General features: G+C 43.0%; 2 protein-coding genes across 2 annotated transcripts; one reads left to right on the forward strand and one right to left on the reverse strand.

Annotated features, from left to right (window-relative positions):
* The first annotated feature begins 5,989 nt into the window (after nt 1-5,989).
* LOC139410945 (eukaryotic translation initiation factor 4E-binding protein 2-like) lies at nt 5,990-11,445 on the forward strand. The gene is made up of 3 exons (XM_071156634.1): nt 5,990-6,466; nt 10,391-10,582; nt 10,886-11,445. Exons 1-3 carry the CDS (start codon nt 6,331-6,333, stop codon nt 10,915-10,917), a joined length of 360 nt encoding a protein of 119 aa, XP_071012735.1. The 5' UTR covers nt 5,990-6,330; the 3' UTR covers nt 10,918-11,445.
* A 3,161-nt stretch (nt 11,446-14,606) lies between these two features.
* LOC139412022 (nodal homolog) lies at nt 14,607-16,545 on the reverse strand. Its single transcript, XM_071158804.1, has 3 exons — nt 16,293-16,545; nt 14,871-15,694; nt 14,607-14,759 (listed from the first exon to the last, which is right to left on the reverse strand). Exons 1-3 carry the CDS (start codon nt 16,543-16,545, stop codon nt 14,607-14,609), a joined length of 1,230 nt encoding a protein of 409 aa, XP_071014905.1.
* Between the last annotated feature and the right edge of the window lie 4,504 nt (nt 16,546-21,049).

A 21,049-nucleotide genomic window follows, 5' to 3' on the forward strand; every position in this document is an offset into this window, starting at 1 on the left:
AAACAGGGAGGACAGATGCAGCTTTTAGTGTTCCTGAATTTAAGGTGGCAGTGACAACAAGAGCTACGGATCGTTTATGCGTATACGCAATGGAGTTGCTGGCCATACTCTTGGCTGAAGAATGGGTGGAGACCAGACAGGGTAATCATCTACTCTGACTCATGTGCTTAAATTCATTTTTGTCACGGAGAAGACAAGATTGAGATTTTGCAGGGCCTGTTTAGGGTGAAACAGACGAGGATATTTGTGATGTTCCTCTGGGTACCAGCACATGTGGGAGTAGAGGGGGATGAGGTGGTGGATCTTCTCGCCAAGCAGGCTCTCAAACATCCTAATGTTTATATTGAAATGTCAATCAGTAAAGCAGAATCCAAGGGGTTTAAAAGAACACTGGTTAAAAACAAATGACAAGAGTTGTGGAACAGAGAGGGAAAGGGAAGACACCTGTATATGATACAGGAAAAGGTGAAGGCAGGGAGGTCCTCGGGTCGAGAGAGAAGGGAGGAAAGTGTAACACACAAGGCTCAGTACATTGAAATTGGTGGGGAAACATCTGACTGGGAGGTGTGATCACTGTCAGGAGGAGATGGAGACAGTGGAACACGTGCTATTTCAGTGCCAGCAATATGGGAGGGAAGAGAGAGATTGTTGTTAGATTTAATGAGTAAGGGTGTTGAAGAGTCAAGCTTAAGTGAACTGCTGGGAAAATCTTCAGGGGTTGTAGTATTTAATTGTGTATTTCGAGAATAGTGGGTAGGAGCTTAGCACTGTTGAGTGCTACATCCCAAGGGGTTCGTGCTGATTGTACGGAGATTTTATCAGCCGGTTTAATGGCATCCTTTGAGAAGGCAAGAACAAGATGTATGTCAGGAGAAATGCAGTATTATCATAAGGAGACGTATATTTTGCATATGGAGGAGGAGTGGAGGGAAAAAGAGAGGCAGAGGAGGACTAAGAGAGAGAGAGAGAGAGAGAGAGGAAGAGTGTGAGCTTGAGTCAGTTAAGAATGGTGGAAAAAAGGGAGATTGTTTGTTGAAGAATGGTAGAAAGTGTAAGCAGAGTTAGCTGAAGACAGGAGGAGAAATTGAAGTGAATGAGGGCAGTAGGTGTAGTGAAGTTCTCGGAGCCGAGGCTTGCACCGAGGGTCAGGATAAAGATGAGTCTGACCGTAGGAGTGAAGTTTTTGGAAAAAGTGGACCCTTGCCTTTTGGCTCATCCATTTGTGTTTTCAGGGTGGGTGAAAACAGAGTTGGGTGCTGTGGAAACGGTGAGGATAACCAGAAAGGGTCTTGTGATAATTGTTTGTGTTTCCTCTGATCAGAGGGAGAAAGTGCTCCGCGTTAAATGAATGGGGGAAAGAAATGTGAATTGTTTTTCTCTCAAGAAAAGGGCGCCATTGAAAGAGGGATTACTGGGGTAGCGGTAAATGTACAAGTTGACCAACTGAAGGGGAAGATTCCAGGTGTTTGTGATGCTCGTCGTTTGGTGTGACGCAGACAGGGTGGTGTGAGTGGTGAAACAGAAGAGTCATTGTCTGTTCTTTTGAGTTTTGATGTTGATTCTTTGCCCGACAAAGTGATGTTAGGATATATAAGTTATCCTGTACGAGCTTTTGTGCCAAATACATTACGATGTTACAGGTGACAAGCTGATGGGCATGTGTTAGCAGGAATGTGTAGCATTGGGGAAAGTAGTGGTATGTGTTAATTGTAGGGGTGCCCATGGGGCTGGGGATCAGAAATGTCCCGTACGAGAGAGGCAGGTTGAGGTTTCCAGGGTTAGAGTAGAGCAGAAGTTGTCATGTGCTGGGGCGGTGAAGAAAGTAGAGGAAGATGGGTCAAGGGGGGGGGGGATCCTGAGGGGAGTGGTGTGAGTAGTAGATCTGTACCAGTACAGAGGAATAGGCCAACAAGTGATATCTATTTCAGTGAGATTGGATTTTGGATGCAGGGATGGAACATAGGTCACAGAATATTGATGTTGTGGTGGCAGCTGCAGAGAGGTATTTTGGTGTGTGAGACTTGACATCAGAACAGTTACAGGGTGTGTTAAGTGGTAGTGTCCCATCCTTTGGATTAAAGGGGTGATAACAGGAGTGTCTGTGAGTGTTAGCATTCAAGAGGTAAGTGACCATTTGACAGGAGGAGTTACAGTGAATGTTCAAAGATTGCAAGTAACAAGGGGTGGAGTTAGGGTAGATAGTCTGTCTATTCTGTTACACTTCAAGGACTGGGTACTGCCAAATAAAATAACCATAGGATACATGAGTTATTATGTGAGGGCTTATGTACCGAAGCTTTTAAAATGTTAGAACTGCCAGAGGTTTGGGCGTGTGGCAACAGCCTGTAAAGAGAAAAAGAGGTGTGCCAGGTGTGGAGGGGAGCATGCATATGGGAAGTATGGGGATGGTGTACAACCAAAGTGCTGCAGCTCTGGGGGTGCTCATAGTGTGGCATATAGTGGGTGTGAGGCTATGAAGCAGGCAGTGGAGGTGCAACAAGTGAGAGTGGAGAGAAGGGTGTCATGCTGAGGCAGTGAGGGTGGTCCAGGTCTAGGGTGGTCCATGTCTAGGGTGGTCCAGGTCCAGGGAGATACAGGTTCAAGGGAGAGATGGCTAGGAGCATCTAGACCGGGGATTATGGGGCAGGTGGGCGGCGATATGGGGGGCTGCCACCTTCATGAAGCAAAGACTTCCCTACAGGATACTAAGCAGGAATATATGGAGGTGTGGTTGAGAGGAGGGATGATAGTGGTAGTGAACTACTATAATCCATGTCAGGTATTGGACCTAGGAGTTGGTGGAGGGCCAGGATTAAAGTAAGGTCATGTGTGGGGATTTGAATTCCCACAACATGCTCTGAGGGGGAAATGGGTGGGATGGAAATGGTCAAGTGATGGAAAATCTGATAGAAGTTAAAGATCTGGTGTCCCTGAATGATGGCCGAGGGACCAGAATTGATGTAGCCACAGGGAAGGAGTCTGTGTAACGGCTTTCCTCCTCCTCTTCTGAGGAGGAGTAGCAAGGATCGGACCAATACGCAGCATGGTAAGTGTCAATGATACTTTAATAATAACTGAACACAAACTCAATACAAAAATAACAAAGTGAATGGAAACGAAAACCGAAACAGTCCTGAATGGCGACACAAACAACAAAACAGGAAACAATCACCCACGAAACACAGGTGGGAAAAGGCTACCTAAGTATGATTCTCAATCAGAGACAACTAACGACACCTGCCTCTGATTGAGAACCATACCAGGCCAAACACAAAACACAACATAGAAAAATGAACATAGACAACCCACCCAACTCACGCCCTGACCATACTAAAACAAAGACATAACAAAAGAACTAAGGTCAGAACGTGACAGTCTGCCTTTGACCTCACTCTGGTATCTAGTGCGATGGCAGGAATCTGTGAGTGGGAGGTATGTGAGGAGTCGACAGTGGAGAGTGATCATTACCCCACCTGTGGGGGGTGATTAAGAGGTTAAGTGGAGTCAGAAGGGAGTGGAATTATCCAGTGTTGACGAGTGGGTTGGATGTGGCAGTAACAGATGAGAAGGCAGAGATGATGGCGAAAGCCTTTGTCGAAGTGCATAGCTCGGCAAATTTGTCAGAGGAGGGGCAGAGGGGGGGAGAGAGAATGAGAGAGGAGCATCTTGGAGTGCTGGATAGGAGGGAGGATGTATATTATCCATTGAATGAACCATTTACCATGGCAGAAGTAAAAAGGGCAATAGGTAAGGCTGGGTTAACCTCACCTGGGAAAGATGAGGTCTGCTATGTTATGTTGGCCCATCTTAGTGATAAGGTTTTGGTGTTGTACAACACAGTGAGGCAGTTGGAAGGAGGCAGTAGTGGTACCACTCCGGAAGCCAGGGAAGGACCCAACGAGGCCAATAAGCTATTGGCCAATAGCTTTAACCCCTCATGTATGTAAGATTAGGGAACGTATGATTATGGAGAGGCTAACTTACTTCCTGGAGAGCAGGGGGCTAGTATCACCACATCAGAGTGGGTTCAGGAAGGGAAGAGGAACTATGGACCCAGTACTCTGCTTAGAAGCAGAGGTCAGGAAGGCTCAGGTGAACAAGGGGACTGTTTTAGTGGTCTTTTTTATGTGGAGAAGGTGTAATATGTGGAAGGAGGGATTGTTAATCAAGCTTGATATTATGGGGGTAGGAGGAAGAACGTACAACTGGATAAAGGATTTCCTGTTTTGAAGGTCTATCCAGGTGAGGGTGGGAAAGTCACGATCAGACAGCTACCTGGTGGATAATGGTGGGAGCGTGATTAGTCCTCTGTTATTCTCAATCATGATCAATGACATTTACTCTCAAGTACAGCCGGATATTGGGAGGTTGTTATTTTCAGATGTTGGGGCCTTATGGAAGAGGGGACGAAATGTGCCATACATAGTCAGGAAGGTACAGGAAGCAATTGATGAGGTGAAGCGGTGGGCATTAATGTGGGGATTCAGGTTCTCTGTAAAGAAACTCAGACAGTGTTCTTTACCAGGAGGAAGGTGGTAGATGAGGTATGCTTGAGGTTATATGGGAGAACTTGGAGAGGGTAGGGGCCTTCAGGTTCCGTGGGGTATACTTTGACACTGGGTGTTCCTCATTGAGGACCATGTATGTTGCATTGATCCGATCTGTAGTAGACTATGGAAGTATAGCGTATGGTTCGGCAGCCCATACATCATTGGAAAGGCTAGATGTCATACAGGGACAAAGACTCAGAAAATGTAGTGGGGCGTTCGGACATCCGCAGTGGCTGTACTGCAGATGGAGTGGGGGATATGCCATTGCAGATTAGGAGACAGCAGCTGATAATGAATTATTGGGTTGACCTACAGAGAACTCAAGCTTTGGGTGGGTGGGTAATACCCAGGCGAAGGAGATGGGACTGTATGGAAGGGTGTTTAGTCCAACGGTAGCTAGTCCTGTAAATCAACCATAGCCAGTAGCTGATCTAGAAGTGTCAGAGATACTTCAGAAAGACAGGGAGGGTGTTGATCCATCTGATTTGTTTAAGAGACGCCTTGATACTGTCTATCAGGATTTTGTGGCCATTGACACAAATGGTTCAAAAGATCCAAGAACAGGACCTACTGGGTCAGCATTTGTAGTGCAGGAATGTGGGGTGGAAGTCAGAAAACGTATTACAGATCAGCTGGATGTATATACGGCGGAGCTGATGACTATACTGTTGGCTTTGCAGTGGGTGGAGAAAGTCAAGCCAGACCGAGTTGTTAATGAGTCTCCAGTCCGTTAGGTCATGTAGCAGACAAGACCTGCTTTATGAGGTGCTATAAACCCATGGCAGGATTAGACAGATGGATATACAGATCAGATTTACTTGGGTTCCAGCCCATGTGGAGGTGGAGGTGAATGAGGCAGTTGATGTACTGGCTAAACAAGCACTTAGAAGTGGGGATGTTGTAGTTTCAATGAGCAAGGCGTAGGCAAAAAGCCTGATATGGACAGTGATGGTGCAGAGATGGCAGGAGCAGTGGAATAGAGATACTAAGGGCAGGCATTTATTTCAAGTACAGAGGAAGGTTGGAGAGGGGAGGATGGCAGGAAGGGACAGAAGAGGCGGCTGGCTATATTTACAAGATTAAGGGTGGAACACAGCCAGTTGAATAAGTACTTAAATGTGATTGGAAAGCATCCAACAAGAAAGTGTGATTATTGCCAGGAAACAGAGACAGTGGAGCATGTATTGCTACAGTGTGGGCAGTATCAGAGGGAAAGAGAGGCTGAGATCTAGTATGAGGGAGAAGGGGATACAGGAAATTAGTTTAACGAGTATATTGAGTAGTACGTCATTAGATATAGTCTCAAACATTGTGGATTTAGTTTCTCTTTGTCCATGGCCCACACTCCAGTACAGTAGGTGGTGGTAATGCACCACAATGTTGGATGCCAACCGCCGATAAACCCCACCGACGAAGAAATGGCAACACCATCCACCAGTGGGGGGAGACGTCATGTCAATTCTCTGCTTGGAGCAGCTCTTTCCTGTCTGTTTTTGAGTGCGTGTTGAGTGTGGAAGAACGTGTGCTAAGGTCGAACAGAACCTAGTCTGTCGGTCTGCGTGTGGGAATGTGTGGTTAGTTTAGATATTCAACATTATTTGCACTTATGACAAAATAAAGTATTTGTTTTTATTTAGGAATTAGCTTGCTAACGACCCAAAGCAAATAATTGAGGAAGCAGCAACAGGGCACGTTGTTTGCTTTGTTGTTTTTCAGGTCCAAGATATTTCGCTAAGTTGTCCAATTTGTAGTTATTAGCAAACGCCCCTGTGTTTTGAAGATGTCTACGGGCTGTCAGAAGACCACTACTAGCAAGGCCATTCCGACCAGGCGGGTGACCATAAACGACGCCTCGCACATGCCCAACGACTACTCCACTACTCCCGGGGGAACTCTGTTCAGCACAACACCTGGAGGTAGCTAGCTATAGCTAGTAGCTAGCCTTTATAGGACTAGTTATATGTCTATGTTATAGCTATGTAATATGTAAAAGCACGACTGTTTATGACGTGGTTATAACTAACTCAACGGGATATGATTCGATTGTTAGCCTGATTACCATGCGCTCGAGCTGTGCAGGTGCCCGTAACACAAATCTCGATAGGGTTATCAAACCTTTAGACAAAGGACACCTGTCTAGCAATCAAACAAATGTATTTAGCAAAAATGTTTGTGGTGCAATGTTGTAAACTGACAAAGGCTTTAGCCAGCGATATGCTCATGCCTCATTGCATACAGTGACTGTTGTTGTTTTTGTTTCTGCTGGCAAGTACCATTATTTGCATCATCAGCTTGTTAGCTCGTTAGCATAGCTGTTTGTGCCCCACCACGGTCCTCATACCTATGTTTCACTGTGGTTTCAGAGTCCAGCAATAAGACATAGCTAAGGCACTAATATTTGTGTGAACTCAACCTACTATGTGTATTGAACATTTATATTGCCGTGTACAGCCTACCTATGCATTGTGGATCCGTGAACTGGGGTGTCAGTCTACTCCGTGACACACACAGAACATAACGATATAGACTGGTGAGCGAGCTAATGTGGCTCATTTCACAGATGGATCAGAATCCTGCAATAAGAACTAGCTAAGACGCTAATATTTGTGTTAACTACACAATTGTGTCACTGAGTAGGCTAATACCCCATTTCACGTGGTCACAATCCATAGGTTATGCTGTAGATCTATAGGTAAAGCTTTGTAAATGCAGGCTTCTTGTTTTTTTTTGACAGGCTTCTGGAACATTTCTTACATTCAACCTTTTCATGTTCTATTCATAGGAGGCACTTGGCTCTGTGCAACATTAGTCCTTTGCAGTACATGAGTCCCTGACTCGAGTTCCGATTTTAAAGACTTGTGACTCGACTTGGACTGGCCTTCCTATGACTTGTATTTGCACTTGGACTGGATAGGATATGATAAGCAGAAAATTAGCAGCACTGGGTGCGCAGAGCAGCGATAGTTCTGTTTTCTAGTAGTAGGATGGACACAGCCTACATCAAGCTTGTGAGCAAGCGACGAGTGTGGGCAGGCTCTGCCTCCGATCCTAGTCTACACATCACGCAAGCGACTCACTTGCTTCCTCATAACCACCAGTCAGTCAACCTCTTACTATTTAGCTTTTCCTCGTTAAAAAAGGCAAACTGCTTTATGAAATTGAAAACACTAGTATTGAGTTTAAGAGTAAAACAACAGTGTAGCTCTGTGTCTCTCTCTCTCTCCTTGACTATTGAAAAGTAGTCTGTCTACCCTCCAACTTTCCCCCCTGCATTCCATAGCCAGGTTCTGATAAGTCTCCTTTTACTTTTCACTCTGCAATAAATAACTACACAAATATCAGTCAGTGATTACAAAAGAGTACCTGAGAGCCTGTTACAATTATTGCAAATAATAATCTGGTCAGGCGCATTAGCCAATTCATTCTAGCGACCATTCATCCCTTCAAAACATCATTACTGATTTGACATAACTATTGAACATTGAATTACGTGTGTGAGCCTGTGTATGAAGGACTTATTTGTTTTATAGGCTATTGCAGGCAATTATGACCATTTGGCAACAGGAGGAAAGTATTTGCGTTACTTAATTTCTCACATGAAAATCTTCCCTGCAGCCCCGCACTTCTACTAAATCTGAGGCAAATCTATAGAAGTAAAAATCTAGTAGCAACAGACGAGCATCGAGTCAGCAAGCCAGAAATACGAGCAAAAAAAAATAAATCAGTAACCAAAATATCAAATATGTTTAATGAACCCCCTAATCATCAATCAGACTTGAGCACTTGGACCAGGACTTCAGCCATAGGGACTCGTGACTCGACTCGAGCAAAGGGGCCTTGGGACTCGTGGTTTAGTGATTCGTCTACAACGCTGCTAGACGCATTGCAAAGTAAAATAACCTGACATTATCTGAAATGTTTAAGTATCTGACATTTTAAAAACACACTTGTTTGCATCATGCATGGATTGCATGCCCTTTTCAATTTAATTATAAATATGTTGGCTAGGACACTTTTTTTATTAAACTAGACAGGTCAGTTAAAAACAAATTCTTATTTACAATGATGGCCTATGGAACAGTGGGTTAACTGCCTTGTTCAGGGGCAGAACGATATATTTTTATCTTGTCAGCTCAGGGATTCGATCTAGCAACCTTTCGGTTACTGGCCCGATGCTCTAACCACTAGGAAAGCTGCCACCCCACTTGTTGCTTGTCGTGATGTGTTTAAAGCATTTCCACACGAGGCCTTTCACTTCCTCCCTCTTCACATGGTCACAGCTAAGGCGTTGGTGGTGCCGTTCAACACTGATTCAGAGATGATTAACGCACTAGCAGAACCTGCCAGATCATGTTGCAGTTTCTTATCTTTCAGCAGCTGCCATTCTGAACCCTCTGTCACAAGAGACACCATTAACAAATGTGACATACAATTTGAAATGCATAATTTGCATAGCTTTCAATGCATTTATAATGTGAAATGCATTGAATGCCATGTAAAATATGCAATTAAAAGCAAGATATGATGGATAACATTGCTTTCCTACTCTGTCTAGGCTTAATTTCCTGAGTATATGTGTGTGTTGATATGGTGGTGAGCTGGTTAACTGCCAGTGTGTGTCCCAAATTGCACTCTATACCCTATATAGTGCACTACTTTTGTAGAGGGCCTGTAGGTCAAAGGTAGTGCACTATATAGAGAATAGGGTGCCATTTAGTTTACCTCTAATATCAATCCAATGTTAAGAGGGGTAATGCACTGAGGGATCCCACAGATGACTCCTCATGTGGGAAATTCTGGCTCAGAAAGCAGCTGGCCGATATAGCTTGCATTGAACCACCATTTTGTGAGCAGATATCAGTGACTTTACTCTGTGGGCAGATTGGCACAGATGACAGTACAAACAGAACAGTTTTTGCACATATCTGTGTCAAGGATTCATGCAATCATGTTGGTGCCATTAGTTTTATTTTGTGTTAATATTACGGTTAATTTGTTGTAGGCTATCGGTTGAGTTTGTTGAGGGCGGTATGTTGATTTATGTACTTGGAGATTATGTTGTAAGGAAAAGCACTTTAAAAAATATAATTTATTATTTACCCTGAACAAAAAGATAAACTCAACATATAAAGTGTTGGTCCCATGTTCCATGAGTAGAAATAAAACATCGCAGAAATGTTCGATATGCACAAAAAGCTTATTTCTCACAAATTTGGTGCACAAATGTATTTAGATTCCTGTTGGAGAGCATTTCTCCTTTTCCAAGATAATCCATCCACCTGACAGGTGTGGCATATCAAGGAGCTGATTAAACAGCATGATCATTACACAGGTGCACCTTGTGCTAGGTACAATAAAAGGCCACTACACGCCTGGCAGCCAACCCATGGCTGCACCCCTGCCCAGTTGTGTGGAATCCATAGATTAGGGCCTCATTAATTTATTTCAATTGACTGATTTCCTTATATGAACTGTAACTCAGTAATATCTTAGAAATTGATGCATGTTGTGTTTATATTTTTGTTCAGTCAAACACCTCAGTGTTTCAGAACAACTGTTAGCTCACACGTCACAGTGAGAAAGAGGCATTGTACCTAATCTCTCATGGAAAGACTACGTAAAACAAATAAGGCATCTGACCAAATGATGCTAAATTTCAGGTATGGGTTAAACAAGATTACACAACCTTCAGTGTATGTGGTTTAGCTGCAGGCTTTGAACCAAATTTGACTGCAGAACAGGATGAGTACTAGTCCTATATGGTGGGATTGTGCGCCAATGTACGATCTGTTCGATCCATTAAATTGACATGAACATCTCATACCCTCCTCTCCCCTCAGGTACAAGAATCATCTACGACCGGAAGTTCCTGCTGGAGTGCCGCAGTTCCCCGCTGGCCAGGACTCCACCGTGCTCTCTCCCCAACATTCCAGGGGTCACCAGCCCACCCTCCAAACACATCAACAATGTAAAGGCCCATAACAGAGAGCCACTGAACAACAACATCACTGCACCTGCTGACAAAAGCACTGGTAAGAACATGATCCTGTCAGGCAGGCCAACTATTTACTTTTATCTCAGGCATTACAATGTGCCCGAAAAAAAACATCCCCGAAAACAGTCATACGAGATGTATTAGTTTTATGGAAAATAGATAATGGTATAAGTGAAATAAGATCAAATGTTCAGATTTACTGGTACCTAATGGGGTTCAGGTCATTTTTAAGTTTTGATATTTACCCTTATGTTAGTATTGCCTGCCAGGCTACAAATATTTAAGGTGAGTAGGAAACAAATAAATGAACATGTGTGTGTGTGTGTGTGTGTGTGTGAAGGTGACGATGCACAGTTTGAAATGGACATCTAACTGTTGGTGGAATGAGCATTCAAGAGGGATGTGAAACAACTTCACTTACTACCATGATGCTGAAGAAGAGGCCCAACCAATCCCCCACCCAGACTTGCTACAATATTGTCACCTTCTGTGTTTACAGATGAGTCCATTAGTTGCGGTTTGTTAACTTTAAATATCAGCTGTATTGTTACTGTAAAATAACACAAAGGTGGTTCAGGCGTGTGAATGAAGTGTTACCCTCTTGACTCACCTCTGGGGCCTTTCTCTTGTGGAGCCAGCAGCAACACTGAAAAAGATTGCTCCAGAGGAGCGGTGTGGCGGTAAAGATTCAATTTCTTTCATTCTTTAAAATTATTTTGCCACTCAAATCAATCTTATCATGGGTTATCCACACTTCACTGCCTTCAAAATACTATTATTTTTTTCAGATAAAAAGATTGTCATACAAAGGACTGTAAAAACTATATATAGAGAAATGTGAGACAAAAAAACTACATTTTCACATGGTTTGTAAGAAGAATCAATAAAGAAAATAAAACCTATTTGGTAGTAGACTTGTTTCCTAAAAGAGTAACCAGTGCACAAAGGGAGTTGGATAGAATATGTAGGCTATGTGTATTGCAAGATCAAAGGATTGCTTCTGTCAAACCCTTGGGCACTTTTGGTTATCTGGCAAGTGTCATTAGTCTCGTGGTAAATGGGTTGACCGACTGCAATACATGTTACTTTCGGGAAAAACACTTTGTATCTGACAGAAAACAAACTAATGACCCAAGAAATGGTTATTCCACCAGTAATATAGCAGTAGTATAGCAGGGGCAGCAGGTATCCTAGTGGTCAGAGCATTGGACTAATAACTGAAAGGTTGCAAGATCGACTCCCCGAGCTGACAAGGTAAAAATCTGTCGTTCTGCCCCTGAACAAGGTAGTTAACCCACTGTTCCTAGGCCGTCAAATAAAGACATTTTTTGTTTAAATTACAGATAAGTAATCATAAAACACTTAGGCCTAATGTTCTTGAGTTCACATAGGATGACATTTTATTATTATGAGTTAAAAATGAAGCCTATCAGGTCCTGAAACGTTTCATTGGACATGCACATGAAGCCATCAGCCAAGTTTACCTAATTGATGATACCTTTTTTACATTTTTGCTCGAAATCAAAACGCACTGGTAGAACTTGATGTTTGCTGTTCACATCCATCAAAGGCTATCAGCGCCGCAGCTACAAATCCACTGGCACGCTCCCGTTCTTCTGTGAAGGAAAGCTGTACATTTCCAGCATCTGTAGTGTGGCAGGAGTGACCTAAGTGGAATTCTTCAGCAAGTTCCCTCCTGCAACTGATAACATTCCAGAACCAGCAGCCTTAAAAGCGGTAATCATTACACACCATGATGTCCTTCCTCTCATCAAAGAGCTACACTGTCTCTTTGTACTCTGCACATAAGCAGAGGCATATATGATGCATATTGGCTCTAAATTAAATAACTTAAATTGTGATTATTAAAAATTAAAATAAATGGTTCCAGTCTTTTTTTTAAGCATACATGTTATGCTTTAGATGCGTTTATATATATTTTTAATTGAAAGATAATTCAATTAAAAAAAAGGTTATTCCATCTTCAGATCAATCCCAATGTAAATGTCAACCAAATCTTGTACCTCAGTGAGTAACATACATAAGCGACTGTGATATCACCTGGATGTGAGTTGCTGTCCAACTAGTTATGTAGCATTAAAGCAGGTATCAGATCCAGTCGGATCAGACATTTCCTAAATTGTCAAGTCTAGCACTTCATTCTTCCCATCCACTGTAGGGTTGACAGTTTCCCTACTTGCCAAGCAGGACCCAAGGTTTGTTCCTCCCTCAATAGCACACAACATCATGTGCACACTGTCACACTCAATCCTTTCTAGGCCGTCATTGTAAATAAGAATATGTTCTTAACCGAATTGCCTAGTTAAATAAAATTCAATAAAACTAGACTAAATAATGAGCTGACCACCAGGATGCTGTGGGTGTGGTGGGCAACAGAAGAGGCTTATTCATGAGGGTTTAGTCTGCGAGAATCAACACGTGCTAGAGAATCTGTGACACCTGGCTCCTTGCCACTGTCCTGAAGCTGCTTCACTAATGGGAAACCCACTGGGCCTTTTCCCCACGCCCTAGTGTATGAACAAACACTGTCAAGGGTCCAACCCCAGGCCCTATAATGACTCGTGCCACAGTAGGACCCAATGAACAACCTGACAGACTTCTGCACCCCAACAGATCAGCCGGTTTAAATGGCTATACTATTTGTCAGCATGGCTTGTCACAGTGGCAAGAGTGATTGTTAATCTGTATTAGTTCATCTTTAGTTAATACGGCATTGATGATAGGCTTGAATTCAGCTTTGACCTCTTGACTGTCTGTGATCACACTGCTTTTAGTTTAGGCTGTACTTGCTTAAATAACATGAACAGCTTAGTTTTGTAATTCAATCTGCCTCTGAGTAGTTGGTACACAGGTTAAAATGGTGTGTGAGGGCAGTGTGTCATTCCTTTTGCTAAGAGAGACACTAAGGATAAGTAATTTCAGGGCAGGGAAATGTGAAGGTGTTGGACCTTCACCTTCAAATTTACCCCTCCTGCACATAGCTTCACTAACTCCACTCTTGCTCTTGTTGGGGGGGGGGGGGTCCATATGCCCCCGTTTCTGTCACTCGATTACTGGCACCCCCAAAATAAAAAACGCTTTTTTCTTTAATCCAATCACCACCCCTATCTTGACCCCTCCATCCCTACATGTTGCCCTTTTCATTTGCTCCCTTTACCCGCGGCTTCGAACGCAATCAACTAGGAAATTGCTTGCCTTGGCCTTTTTATGCGAGGGGCACTGACGACTTCCCATAATCTGAGCAGTAATACTATAAAATAGATGTGGATTTTGAGTGAGGGTGGTAAAGCTGTTAACAAGTGACTGTTCGAGAAGCCATAAACACACTTGTCTTGTTCAGTTCGTCAAGACTGCTTCAGAACAGATTAGACTTGGTCAGGGCTGTGATAGCCTCATGTAGACTATTGGTTGAGAGTCAATTACATCAAGAAGACAGTCAAAAGTTCAGGCGAAGATGATGCTGTAATGTCCTAGAGTTCACTCACTTATTTAGAGGATTAAATTAATAAATGTCACTTCGATTAACGGAATAAAATGCTTTAATATTGTTATTTTTTCATTGTATGTACAAAAATATATATTGTAATAAAGGATTCATAAATGAGTGAAAATACAAAATAATCATAACAATTAAGGCACTATTTTGGCAGCATATTTCTTTCACTTCTTGAAAATGACAAAACACTGACAAACACAATATAAAACGTATAGCCTAAAAGCAACACCCGAAATGGGTAATAAATATTCAAATAAATAACAGTACATCTTTATCATGCTGGTTCAAACCAAGGACAAATCTTCTAATATGGAATGATGTGGTTCCAGCAGAGATCATGACATAGGCCATGATAGAATAAGATATAGTAAGGACCATAGCAAAGAAATGTATCTTCCTTGTGATAACGACCACAAACAACTTAAGGTTGGACACCAAACCTTCAAGAGTCATTCCATGGCGCACAATATATTCCAAGTGAAGCCTTTTAAATAAGTGTTTTCACAATAGTCTTTGTGGTTGCGGGCCCGAGGTGGCTGGGGTATCAGTGACAGCCACACTCCTCCACGATCATGTCCTCGTGATGCCGCAACACCACGTCTTCGTCCCCGTAGTACAGCATGGACAGCGGGCTGAGGCGCGTGGGCACGCAGGACGGACAACCCACGCGATCCGGATGGTACAGTCTCAACAGGCTCTAAAAAAACACAAAAAGAAAATAAGCTTTACGAAAAGCTGCACTGAAGATAAATGCATATTAGGAACTTAAACCAAATATAAAAAGTGTTGTTTTATGTTTAGATCTTACTTGCATGTATGCGTGGTTGGTGGGACTGAAGGATTCATCCACCGGAGTAGGGCACTCGCCCTCGCAGCGGAAGGCGTTGTAGCGTTTTGGATACACAATCCACTCGTTCCAGCCGATGTGGTCGAAATCTACCCACATGTCAATCTTCCGACAGAGTGGGCGTTGGACGGCTTCAGCCGCGGACCCAGTAGCATTAGCTGCAATTCCGCCGGCCATCCGCACTCTCTCCATTCGGTTTCTCTTGTGGCGTCGCCCTTGAACTTCGCGGCTGACTTGGTCCAAAATTGCGTATTTGGAGTGCTCCACAGTACGGATGAGAGTGGGTGCGATCTCGCCATCTCGGGGCAGGTTGTGCTTGGAGAAGACAACCATCATAACCCGTTCGTCTGTCGGATGGTGAACCTTGATTTTCTTGTGCGTAAGATGCCCGATGTAGGCCATGTCAATTTCCTCTCCGTCGTCCGGTGCCCCACTCTCGTGTTCTTTCTCTATCACAAGGACTCTTGCTTCTTGGCTTTGCGTCACTGTGTCTCCCTGGTGCATCCAATATTTGAGCAGAGCTGTCACATTGAACACGTTCCATTGAGACCTGGTGTCACTGGGCGATGCGCCAAAGCTGCCCAAGAGAAGGCGCTCCTCGCTGCACAGTTCAGTGTCAGACTCGCAGTCCTGCTTTCGTGAGTGATAAATGTCCAATGTGACGTGTTTGGAAGCGGAGAACGCTGGTAGTTTGATCCGAAGCTCTGACAGCTGGACGTCGTCACTCGCAGAGATGGAGGACATGTCGAAAGTGATGGTCCATTTCTCACCCACTTGATGGCATCCTGGAAAAAACTAACAAAAGTCAGCAAACCAGTTGTATGCAGTCAGTGCGCAATCAACAATACAAACTTTACGCAGACTTCACCATAAACTAGCCAAACCATTCAACAAAATGTCAAAACGCTGGAGGGAGAGGGAAGACAGGACAGAGTAGGATGTGTATTCAACCGCCATTTGTACAGACGTCTGTAGGGCTAATACACACACCCACTCACATAAAACAGAAAAACCCTTTAAAGCCGAATAAGCATTGTGACACTTCTGGGTTGTAAAGGAGGATCTGATAAACACAGATAAGACAGCCTGCAACCAGGCCTGGCAGTGATGGAGAGGACAAGCCTGGAGAGATCTGTGGACTGGTTCGGACGCTTGCTTGAACTACAGGTCAAATGACATCATCATATAAGACTACGATACTCGCGCCAGTCTATTGGTCCAAAAAGTAGCAAGTTAAAGACGGTAAATGCATAAAAGAATGTTGGAAAGCCAATTGAAAATGGCAAACAAATTTAACAAAATAAGGATCCTCTGGGAATGTTGCCAATAGTGTTCAAGTTCTCATATGCCTAAACAATTAATTGAAATCAATACTTTACGTACCTTTTGCTATCAGACTGAGGACTGAATCAGAATCGTGTGGAGAGGGGCTGTTCTCGGCTGCGGTCTTGATGGAGCGGTACAGCTGCATCATGTATAGAGGGTACCTATGGGGATGGTACGAATTCAGATATCCTAAACTGGACTCGGGTGAGCTCTTGTAATGCCGGGAATGGTGCAAAAGTTTCTCCGAACTGCCAAGCCTGAAAAAGCAGACGAGGAGCGCGTAAAAGACGAGCGGTGCCAAGCCTACCATTTTGACTGAAGCGGTGTATCCACTATAGCGTTAAGTCACCTTGAAAGTAAAGACAATAGGAAGATGGCAACAACTAGCCCCCTTCCTCTAGCTTCTCTTGGTTTGAAATGATGCCGTGAGCAGACAGAGATCCAGACAGGGCATTTATAGTGGACAGCTGCCCTTTGATGACACCGGCCATCAAACATCTCAACAACCCTCTGATCCCCAGTACACATCAGAGGACAACAAGACAGCATGTAGCCAAGGTCATTGTCTTTCGAAACTGTCAAGACATTTACAGGTAGGCCTATAATCCTTTTCTCATTTATTAAGATCCCAACTGTTAGAACCCCTTAATCAAACTTTCAAAAACAGTGATATTACTTAAACATATATTTTTTTATTAGGCCAGACAAGACAAGCACATTTTGAGATCAGGTTCTCTAATAGGCAAACATATTTTTTTAATTAACCAATTAGGTATATCATTGCTTGTTTTAAATATTAATTACTATTTTTGTGAATACTTCACTAACGTTTCCTGCATCATCCTGGCCGCCTTTTTTAAATTTTTAATTTTATAAACAAAAATAAATAGAATAATGTCATCAACAACTCGCATGACCACATTTTCTTGACTATAGTAATAGTCATTTATTATCGGGTTTCTACCTATTAATTTGAAATCCAACCCATTGAAGTGCTTAAATTAGATTGTATACTAAAATACCAAAGCCCTTACTTTCCAAAGAGTCCGATCCATTGATCGTGGGACCGATGTCCACGTTTCAAAAGCAATATTTTGGCTGTGAAACTGAACCAATTTCAACTGCGTTAAAATAAAAACATTATTATATATATATTACTAGGCAAGTCAGTTAAGAACAAATTCTTATTTTCAATGACGGCCTAGGAACAGTGGGTTTAACTGCCTGTTCAGGGGCAGAACGAGGGATTCGAACTTGCAACCTTTCGGTTACTAGTCCAACGCTCTAACCACTAGGCTACCCTGCTACCCTGCCGCCCCAATATGAAGCTTACAAGTGAAAATAACCTCTTAAATGTAAAGTCCCCATATTTTGGGACCCTATTTGATTTAAAAAAAAATACAATTCAGTCTGGTATAAGAACGGTAGCCCCTATCTGCAAAAGCAGGGCGTCTGCAGAAAGCTGAGTATCTTGCCTATGGATCGGTGCAGTCAAATCTTAGATATGACTAATTACCATATATGGGCATACGAATTTATAAGGGCAGGCCGAGCCGATGGCCTGATTTCAAGATGCCTGCTACCTACTTCCGGTTAGTGTTGTGAAGCATAAACGGAATAAACAAGGAATACATTGATACACGCCGAAAGCCAGGGTACCACAGATTGAGGGTATTTTATGTCTGCCTGTGACCTACAGTTATTGATCACCAGTCCCCAGAGTCAAAATGTTTATTTTACACAATGTTTTCACCAAACATCTTACAAAGGTAAGCTTAGATTTGGTCTGTGTTTGAGCAATAGTTACAGTGCCTTCAGAAAGTATTCAGAGCCTTGACTTTTTCCACATTTTGTTACATTACAGCCTACAATTGATACAGCCTAAAATGTATTATATTATTTTGTAACCTCAATCTACACACAATATCTCATAATGATAAAGCAAAAACAGTTTAAAAAAAATGTTTGCTAATTTATTACACAAAAAAACAGATATCACATTTACATAAGTATTCAGACCCTTTACTCAGTACTTTGTTGAAGCACCTTTGGCAGTGATTAAAGTATTGAGTCTTCTTGGGTATGACACTACAAGCTTGTCACCTTTATTTGGGGAGTTTCTCCTATTCTTCTATGCCTATTCTCTCAAGCTCTGTCAGGTTGGATGGGGAGCGTTGCTGCACAGCTATTTTCAGGTCTCTCAAGAGATGTTCAAGTCCAGGCTCTAGCTGAATCACTCAAGGACATTCAGAGACTTGTCCCGAAGCTACTCCTGCGCTGTCTTGGCTGTGTGCTTAGGGTTGTTGTCCTGTCGAAAGGTGAACCTTCGCCCCAGTCTGAGGTCCTGCGCGCTCTGGAGCAGGTTTTCATCCCAGATCTCTCTGTACTTTGCTCTGTTCATATTTGCCACGATCCTGACTAGTCTCCCAGTCCCAGGGGCTGAAAAATATCCCCACAGCATGATGCTGCCACCACGCTTCACGGTAGGGATGGTGCCAGGTTTTAATCCAGACGTGACGATTGGCATTTAGGCCAAAGAGTTCAATCTTGGTTTCATCAGACCAGAGAATCTTGTTTCTTGTGGTCTGAGAGTCTTTAGGTGCCTTTTGGCAAACTCCAAGCGGGCTGTCATGTGCTTTTTACTGAGGAGTGGCTTCCGTCTGGCCACTCTACCATAAAGGCCTGATTGGTGGAGTGCTGAAGAGATGGTTGTCCTTCTGGAAGATTCTCCCATCTCCACACAGGAACTCTAGAGCTCTGTCAGAGTGACCATTAGGTTCTTTGTCAACTCCCTCACCAAAGCCCCTCCCCGATTTCTCAGTTTGGCCGGCGGCCAGCTCTAGGATGAGTCTTGGTGGTTCCAAACATCTTCCATTTAAGAATGGAGGCCACTATGTTCTTGGGGACATACAATGCTGCAGACATTTTTTGGTACCCTTCCCCAGATCTGTGCCTTGACACAGTCCTGTCTCGGAGCTCTATGGACTATTCCTTTGACCTCAAGGCTTGGTTTTTTCTCTGACATGCACTGTCAACTGTGGAACCTTATATAGGCAGGTGTGCCTTTCCAAATCATGGCCAATCAATTGAATTTGAAAACCAAAAACATGAATGGCTATCATACGATCATAGATACAATTTGGCTACATAGGCCTACAAAAATGTACAATATCAAAAATCACAAGAATGGTTTCAGATCAAAGGCTGTCACCCGCTTCCCTTGAAAAACAGTTTGCCCTACATCCAATTATGTCGAATCAAAATAATTTTCCAAAAACAAATCAGATTTCAAAATAAATATGGCTGAGATGCAAAGAAAATTCAAGGAGAGGGGGTACAAAAAAATGGTCAGATTAATATTGCCATTGAGAAAATTCAAAACAAACCGAGACATGATCTTTTTCAAGGACAGTCTCGCAAAAACAAGGATTCTTGCGTTCTAACTACGCGCTATTCAAAGTGCTCTGAACAACTTAAGGGAATCGTTTAAACATTAGCATATTCTAAGCTCCGATGACAGTATCGGTAATGTGTTTCTGACCCTCCCTTGATCGTATTCTCGCTGGGCAGAAATCTCAGATCAATTGGTAAACTCTGATTTACCACCCCAATTTGCGCCCCCTACTGGATGGAAACTACAAGTGTAATGACTGTGCTCAATGCAATGGCACTTATACAGTGCCTTGCGAAAGTATTCGGCCCCCTTGAACTTTGCGACCTTTTGCCACATTTCAGGCTTCAAACATAAAGATATAAAACTGTATTTTTTTGTGAAGAATCAACAACAAGTGGGACACAATCATGAAGTGGAACGACATTTATTGGATATTTCAAACTTTTTTAACAAATCAAAAACTGAAAAATTGGGCGTGCAAAATTATTCAGCCCCTTTACTTTCAGTGCAGCAAACTCTCTCCAGAAGTTCAGTGAGGATCTCTGAATGATCCAATGTTGACCTAAATGACTAATGATGATAAATACAATACACCTGTGTGTAATCAAGTCTCCGTATAAATGCACCTGCACTGTGATGGTCTCAGAGGTCCGTTAAAAGCGCAGAGAGCATCATGAAGAACAAGGAACACACCAGGCAGGTCCGAGATACTGTTGTGAAGAAGTTTAAAGCCGGATTTGGATACAAAAAGATTTCCCAAGCTTTAAACATCCCAAGGAGCACTGTGCAAGCGATAATATTGAAATGGAAGGAGTATCAGACCACTGCAAATCTACCAAGACCTGGCCGTCCCTCTAAACTTTCAGCTCATACAAGGAGAAGACTGATCAGAGATGCAGCCAAGAGGCCCATGATCACTCTGGATGAACTGCAGAGATCTACAGCTGAGGTGGGAGACTCTGTCCATAGGACAACAATCAGTCGTATATTGCACAAATCTGGCCTTTATGGAAGAGTGGCAAGAAGAAAGCCATTTCTTAAAGATATCCATAAAAAGTGTTGTTTAAAGTTTGCCACAAGCCACCTGGGAGACACACCAAACATGTGGAAGAAGGTGCTCTGGTCAGATGAAACCAAAATTGAACTTTTTGGCAACAATGCAAAACGTTATGTTTGGCGTAAAAGCAACACAGCTGAACACACCATCCCCACTGTCAAACATGGTGGTGGCAGCATCATGGTTTGGGCCTGCTTTTCTTCAGCAGGGACAGGGAAGATGGTTAAAATTGATGGGAAGATGGATGGAGCCAAATACAGGACCATTCTGGAAGAAAACCTGATGGAGTCTGCAAAAGACCTGAGACTGGGATGGAGATTTGTCTTCCAACAAGACAATGATCCAAAACATAAAGCAAAATCT

The sequence above is a fragment of the Oncorhynchus clarkii genome, chromosome 6 (assembly GCF_045791955.1).
Source record: "Oncorhynchus clarkii lewisi isolate Uvic-CL-2024 chromosome 6, UVic_Ocla_1.0, whole genome shotgun sequence".
NCBI lineage: Eukaryota > Metazoa > Chordata > Actinopteri > Salmoniformes > Salmonidae > Oncorhynchus > Oncorhynchus clarkii.

What these genes read in the sequence shown, in the direction of transcription:
- LOC139410945 (XM_071156634.1), top strand. Translation starts at nt 6,331, where the DNA reads ATGTCTACGGGCTGTCAGAAGACCACTACTAGCAAGGCCATTCCGACC. An exon ending in GTTCAGCACAACACCTGGAG is followed by an intron (nt 6,467 to 10,390) that starts GTAGCTAGCTAT and finishes CTCTCCCCTCAG; the next exon opens with GTACAAGAATCATCTACGAC. An exon ending in ACCTGCTGACAAAAGCACTG is followed by an intron (nt 10,583 to 10,885) that starts GTAAGAACATGA and finishes GTGTGTGTGAAG; the next exon opens with GTGACGATGCACAGTTTGAA.
- LOC139412022 (XM_071158804.1), bottom strand. Translation starts at nt 16,545, where the DNA reads ATGGTAGGCTTGGCACCGCTCGTCTTTTACGCGCTCCTCGTCTGCTTT. An exon ending in CCTCAGTCTGATAGCAAAAG is followed by an intron (nt 15,695 to 16,292) that starts GTACGTAAAGTA and finishes AGTTTTTTCCAG; the next exon opens with GATGCCATCAAGTGGGTGAG. An exon ending in CCAACCACGCATACATGCAA is followed by an intron (nt 14,760 to 14,870) that starts GTAAGATCTAAA and finishes GTGTTTTTTTAG; the next exon opens with AGCCTGTTGAGACTGTACCA.